At 62.5% G+C, this 6,282-nt stretch overlaps 2 protein-coding genes across 2 annotated transcripts in view; both read right to left on the bottom strand.

The window, feature by feature from the left end:
• rcor3 (REST corepressor 3) overlaps nt 1-2,889 on the bottom strand; it is a gene marked incomplete at its 3' end in the record, with an annotated part of 4,273 nt that extends 1,384 nt beyond the window's left edge. Inside the window, exons 1-6 of the mRNA XM_019894706.1 lie at nt 2,597-2,889; nt 2,431-2,487; nt 1,178-1,255; nt 1,051-1,103; nt 791-952; nt 595-720 (exon numbers count right to left, since the gene is read on the bottom strand). Of these exons, the coding sequence (XP_019750265.1) occupies nt 595-720; nt 791-952; nt 1,051-1,103; nt 1,178-1,255; nt 2,431-2,487; nt 2,597-2,723 (603 nt within the window). The remainder of the gene's footprint in view (nt 1-594; nt 721-790; nt 953-1,050; nt 1,104-1,177; nt 1,256-2,430; nt 2,488-2,596) is intronic.
• Nucleotides 2,890-4,380: 1,491 nt separating this feature from the next.
• LOC109530810 (echinoderm microtubule-associated protein-like 6) lies at nt 4,381-6,251 on the bottom strand. Its single transcript, XM_019894704.1, has 5 exons — nt 6,122-6,251; nt 5,942-6,045; nt 5,421-5,574; nt 5,244-5,344; nt 4,381-4,885 (listed from the first exon to the last, which is right to left on the bottom strand). Exons 1-5 carry the CDS (start codon nt 6,152-6,154, stop codon nt 4,861-4,863), a joined length of 417 nt encoding a protein of 138 aa, XP_019750263.1. The 5' UTR covers nt 6,155-6,251; the 3' UTR covers nt 4,381-4,860.
• Nucleotides 6,252-6,282: the final 31 nt, after the last annotated feature.

Below are 6,282 nucleotides of genomic sequence, written 5' to 3'. Positions count from 1 at the left end.
GCGGGCGGGCTGGCCGGAGCCGCGCCAACGTCGGCCAATGACAACGTCGAGTCGGCCGGCTGTCAATCGGCCAAACGCCGTTCGGTGACGCCGTCGGCGGGCGTCTTGGTACTCGCGCGGACGTCGCCGCGGCCTTTGCCTTGTTTTACTCGCGGGCGACGCGCCTGCTTTGGAAAAGCGCTTGCGCTTTCACTCCGAGCCAGAGGTTGGCGCCACGCCGGCCGCTATCCGTTCGCGCGGCGGCTCCTTTGGCGCTTAGCCCGACGAAAGCGCCGTCGCCGCCGCAGCCCGCGCCCGCTCCACCGCGGGGGATTTGTCGTCGGATCGCAAAACGGACGGAGGCGTGCGGAGGCGTCTGTCTGCCGAGCTCGCTTTCTCGGCGGCGAGCCTTCCTCTTGACGCCAGCCTCGATGGAGGGCGCCGGCCTGGGAGAGGCGTGGAGGTCGCGCGACTCGGACAGCGTGCCCGGGGGGGGGAGGCGCTTCCCCGCGACAGGGCAAACCGTTTTGGACACGCGACGCGACGTGGATACGCCGCGGCGGAGGGATCCCCGACGCATTTGGAGCGCGGTCGGGGGCAAAGCGCGGCGCGTCACCTGTCGCCCCGGTTGCTCCTGCTGGCCAACTTCCGGGCTTGGCGGTCCATCAGGCTGGTTCTGGAGCGGGTCTTCTTCCACGAGTAGTAGTACTTGACCAGGCTGGAGATGGATTTATCTGGAAGCTGACGTCGCAACGTGCCGTCGATGGACTCCCAAACGGGCGGCGGCGGTGGCGGCGGCGGCGGCGCTTACCATCTGCTGGATGCGGTGAAAACTCTTGCCGTGAAAGCTGAACGCTTGCTCAAAGAGAACTTTGTCCTCCACCGTCCACTCGTCGGGAAAAGGCGTAAAGTTGGGGAGGTCGGCCGACGACTTGTCAATGTCGTGTTTGTGCCAGAAGAGCATCCCCAGCGCCTGCGCGGGCCCCGCCCCCCGCACACACACACACACACACACGCGCGCGCGGTGACCGGCGTTGCCGTCGGAAGAGGGCGTCGGCGAGACGCACCGACCTGCTCCACGTTGTAGCCGTGCTTCTCTTTGGCCAGCGCCACGTACTCGTCCACTGCGGAGGAAGAAGCCGTTAGCGACGGCGCGCGCCGGGACGGGCGGGCGGGGCCCGAGGCGGACGTCGCTCACGCTTGCCGTCTTCGATGTCGCGGGAAGGCGACCACACCAACATCCCGCCGTCGTCCCGCTCCGAGTACTTGCCGGAGCCTGCAAGGGCAGCGCGCGGCGGCGGCGGCGTCAGCGGCTCAAAAAGCGCCGGCGGACCTTTGCCGGCTACTCCGGCCTCGCCCGGCCGGCGCGCCTCACCGGGCGTTCGGACCGTTCGCCGACGGGCCGATCGCTCGGCGACTATTTGGAATCGATTTGGGAGCCGGCGGCGGGCGGGATGCGCGATCCGCCCCGTCGCGTTCACCGAAAGCTTTCCGTTCCTCAAACTGTTGTCGGTTCCTTTCTGCCCAAACGGGCTCACGGGCCTTTTTTTGTGGGGTGGGGTGGGGTGGGGGAGGGGGGTATGCGTGTCATGACCCGGAAGAGGGGCAGAAGACGAACGGGCGAGCGAACGCGCTGTTGCCAAAGCAGCCGGCAATACTTTCTCGGCTGCCCGCTGAACTTTTGACTCGAGTCTGGCCGGAGAGCAAACGAGCGCCCGTCTGAAAAGAGAAGGAGAAGACAGGCGGCGGCAACAACAACAACCCCGCCGATGAACGCGTCACAGCAGCCGGATTGTTGGGTGTCCAAAATGTTTTCGAGAAGAGCGGCGCTCGCTGCATTTTGAAGCCTCGCGTGCCCACTCGAAAGAGAGCGGGCCCGAATCCGTTTGAAAAAGCCACGCGGCGGCGGCGGCGGCGGCTCGGCTCGGGGACCAGATGGACTTGGAGAAAGCAGACGAGAGCGCTTCTTTTACTTTTCCGGCCTCTGAGCAGGAAGCGGGGACGCCGGGAGGCCGGGCCGGCTTTCCTCCGCGTCGTCGCTCGGCCGTTTCAAGAGAGCGAGCGAGCGAGCGTTTCCACTGGAGCCGACAGGGACGCTCATCTGAATTGGCGGAAAACTATTTTGCCCTCGGTTCGCATCGGGCCGTCAGCGTTCGGCGCCGTCCTGAAACCGACGCTTCAGAGGCTGACATTTGGAAGCCAACGGACAATGGGAAGTGAACGTTTTCCTTCCCTCGGTTGCTCGTTTCGCCTCTTCTCCGAGAGAGTCGCGTCGCGTCGCGTCGAGGCACAAACACGCCCGCGAGCGTTGCGGAGGATGCCGCGCGCCCGCTCCGAGGCGAAAACTCCAAAAGGCGGCGATCCGCGCAAAGCAGCCGCGGAGACCGTTTGCGGGCATTTCTCGCGCTCGACCCGGAGTGGAAGTGGAGGAAGAAAGGAAAGCGCGCTCACCGGCCTCGAAATCGGGAATGTTGGCCTGATAGTCCGCTCCGACTCGCATGCCAACATCTGCGGGGAAGAAAAAAAGGCAAAGCTCACGGTGGGAGGCGGGGGGACGTCCGAGCCGGCCGGCTAGTCGCTAGCCGGCCGGCCGGCCGCGGGTTTGCGGGCGGCCCACCGTGCTCGTCGTCACTGGCGCTTTCGTCCGTCAAGTGTCCGTTGGAAGCGTTGGACGGACTCTTGGTGCCGTTGGAGCGAGCCTTGCCCAAATACTCGGAGCCTTTGTCCATCATGCCCGGCATCATCCCGGCCGGCGCCGCCGCGCTCGACAGCCGCCGCCGCCGCCGAGAAGGCGAACCCGTCCGGAGGCCGCCAAAGGCTCGCTCGACGGCCGCCGACGCGCTCCTCGGGACGCCACCGGCGCGGGAGGAGGGGGGAGGCGCCGGGATCCCGAGACAAACAAAATGTCCGCCGCTGACACGCGCGGGCCGGTCGGTCCAGGCACTAACCGACGTGGCGGGCGGGGCCCGGTCTGCGGCGAGGTCGGCCGCGGGCGGAGGGAGCGCGACGGCAGATCCCTCCGCCGATAGATCGACGCGGCGCTCCCGAAGCGAAGCGCGCGAAACAAACCAACATGGCGACGCTCGCCGACCCGTTTTCGACGGACGCCTCCTCGGTCAATGGCACTTGTGTATCCCGGTGACGCGGCGTCAGCAAATGGCCGCCTTCGTGCCCTTCGTTTGGGCTTGAAGTGACGCGAGTTTCAGTCTTTCTTCTCCCCGCTGTCGGCGTCTTCTTTTCCAAGCGCAATCAAATTGTAGACGGACGGATGAAAAGCGTTCCGGCAACGTTCGAGTCGATCGCTATCTTGAGAAATGACGAGACTTCAAGCGAGTTGATGTCAAAAACCTTTTTGACCGTCTTTGTCAACGCATTTGAAGGGAAAAGACCTCAAAACATCAACGGCGCTTTTGAAAATGGCTTCGCCAATCGGAGATTCCCGGAACACAGTCAAAAGAGACCCGGTATCGCAAAGGTCCCCGTGAGAACTCGGCGGTCTTTTGGCGGACGGACAGCGGACGACCGGTCCAAATTTTGGAAACGCCCTCGTCGCGGCCCGCGTGGCTTTTTCAACGGCGAGACTTCATTTACGTTTTGACGCGTTGACTTGAAAGCGCAGTCACGTCGGAGACCGAATGCCGCAATCCACCCGAGTGGCGAGTGTTCTTGAAGCAACAACACTGCCACAGTCGGCGGGAACCCCGTCACAGAGACATACATACATCGATCCATCCATCGATCGATCGATCTACACATGCGCGAGCACACACTTGTTGCTCAGGTAACGGCTTTGCAAGTCTGGCTAGTTTGCGGATGAGATCGCCGCGATGACTTTTGGTGTGCAGGATCCAGACAGGCAATCCGATGGACGAGTAGCTCGATAGTTGGATGAATAAATCAACCAAAAAAAACGGCTCCAATTTTGACCTGGAGGATTTGTTTTGTTTTTTTCCCCTCCCAGGCATTTTCTTGTCCTCCAGTCATCCCGGCGGGCTGACCTCGGTGTCCGTTGTTTCAAATCACATCCTATGACGTAATACGCTCGTGAGCGTGCTCAAAGCGTTTAGGAAAAACGCAGCTCGGAATTGGTTCACTCCTACGACATTGAATGGAAGCAAACGCAAAGACGAAATCACGCACGCACGCACGCTCCACTTGTGCCGGACTATGTCGCCAAATTCCAGATCATGACGGCGAGTGACGTCTGGCGTCGCCTCGCGAATGAAAGCGACTTTGCCGAAGCAGGCGTGCATCGACCGCACCCAATAAATCAAGACCACAAGCGACGTTGGCTAAATGTGCGGAGCGCGCTCGCTCGTTTACTCGCCCCCCCCCAATTCCCAATGTACAAAGATATGACTGTGGCGTTGGTGTAGCGCGACAGAGAGCTCCAAATCTGTGTGTGTGTGTGTGTGAAAATGAGCGGACTTGATGGGTCACAATGGCCCCAATTTGAATGAGCCGGAAAAGCAACTCCAGCCAACTTGTTTTGACACCAGCAAAGTACTGTCGGGAATCCGTTCTTCTTCTCTGGTTGCAAACGGAGGGAGCGATGGCGCCAGAAAGCCGTCCGTCCGTTTCCAATTTGCAAAAAAAGCTTTCGGGGAGGAGAAACACGCCCGGCAAAGATGGCACAAATGGCGCCCCCCGACGGCGCGTGGACGCGGTCTCCGCGCTCGTGTTCCTCCATTCAAAGTCGAGGCTCTCGTCGCTCGGATCTCCCTCTGTCGAGCGTCCGAGCTCCAAAACAAAAAGAAACTTCATCTGGGGGGGGTGGCGACACATTGACAAAAGGGCCGGCGAAGGGACGGACGGGCGGCGTGCTTCTCCATTTGTGACCCCGTCGTCCTCGCACGGGCCGCCGCAGGACGCCGCCGTCGCCTACTGACATTTCCACACAAACAAGCTGCAAGGAGAAAACACGCCGGCGTCAAAGCGTCGGCCCCGTCGTTTTTTTCTTGGCCTTTTCGGGGAGCAACGTCAAAAGTGACTCGCTTTCGAGAGGCGCCGCGACGGAAGCCGTCGGTCAATTTGGAGGCTTTCCCGCCGGAACTCGAGCTCGTCAAACAAAACCTGAGGGGGGAAGAAAGTGAGTTGGGCCCACCCGGGCCCCGCGTTGGCCAACGCGCAAAGCCTCGACTCTGCGCGTTGCCTTCGAAGGGACGCAAAGCGCCCCTGACGAGTTTGAAGCGCGCAAAATGGGGGCCGCGTCCGTCGAGCGGCGCCCAAAGAAAAGGAGCCACTTTTGGATGGGCGTCGGTCACCTGCGGTCGCTGCCGCCGGCGCTGACGACAAACTTGTCGTCGCAAGCGAAGCGGGCGTTGGTCACGTGAGCCGAGTGTCCCGAGTAGCGCTTGTGTCTGGCCTGCAAAAAGACAAGCGACGACGCGCTTAGCCGCGGGCGGGGCGGCGGTCCGTCCGGATTTGGCGGCGGTCCGTACAAATTTCTCCGAGCACGGGAAGTCGAAGAGCTTGACGAGGCCCGAGTCGTCGCCGGTCACCAAGTTGAGGCCGGCGCGGGACACGCAGGCGCAGTTGACGTCGGCCTTGTCGGCGTTGCGGGGCCAGATGCCCAGGACCTCGTCGCCCAGGATGCTGCGCGAGCACGTTTGCCGCGTTCAACGTTTTGCCACAAAAACGTGCCCGCCTTTTTCTTTTTTTTCCCCGACGGACGTTCGGGAGATGGCGTCGGGGGGGGACGAGCAGTTACGCGCATCCTGACCCGGAGGCGGGAAGACAAAGGCATTTTTCGCCGCCGTTTGCCGACCGCTGGGTTAGGACGCCCCAAAGACAACAGGACGTCGGTCCGAAGAAAGACGCCACATTGCGACGCTTTCGACCCGACGCTTGTTTTGCTTCCGAATCAAAGAGATTGGGTTCCGTTTGACAAAAGGCCATTTTTCGGGCCGTCGCGAGGGCGGGCCAGGAATCCAAATGCCCCCCCCCCCCCGTCCGCCCTCACCTGGTCCACGTGGCCCAGGTGATCCTCTCCACCAGGGCCGCTTCGGTGACCATCTTGCCCGAAGGAACCTCGTGCACCTGCCGGGCGTAGGTGCTGGTGGACACCTGCGGGTGGGAAGCGATTGCGCTCGGCCCAACAGTGCGAGAGAGAGAGACGGCAGGCGGCGGGGCGGGCTCCGACCTGGATGTGCTTGCCGTCGGCCGAGAAGTCCATCTGGATGACGCGGCCCGGGATGTCCTTGCAGTAGCCGATGCGGTTGAGGGAGGAGCCCAAGGAAAGGTCGTAGAAGTCCACGGCGCTCTCGGCGCACCCCGCCGCCAGGAAACGGTTGTCCGGGCTGA

The sequence above is a fragment of the Hippocampus comes genome, unplaced genomic scaffold (genome assembly GCF_001891065.2).
Source record: "Hippocampus comes isolate QL1 unplaced genomic scaffold, H_comes_QL1_v1.1 scaffold868, whole genome shotgun sequence".
In the NCBI taxonomy this organism is placed as follows: domain Eukaryota; kingdom Metazoa; phylum Chordata; class Actinopteri; order Syngnathiformes; family Syngnathidae; genus Hippocampus; species Hippocampus comes.
Note: the sequence above shows the minus strand (reverse complement) of the source record. Positions and strands in the feature narration are given on the sequence as shown.

Coding starts and splice junctions, on each gene's coding strand:
- LOC109530810 (XM_019894704.1), bottom strand. CDS start 6,154: ATGGACTTCTCGGCCGACGGCAAGCACATCCAG. Junction 6,046..6,121: donor CCGACGGCAAGCACATCCAG/GTCGGAGCCCGC, acceptor TCCCACCCGCAG/GTGTCCACCAGCACCTACGC. Junction 5,345..5,420: donor TCCCGTGCTCGGAGAAATTT/GTACGGACCGCC, acceptor GTCTTTTTGCAG/GCCAGACACAAGCGCTACTC.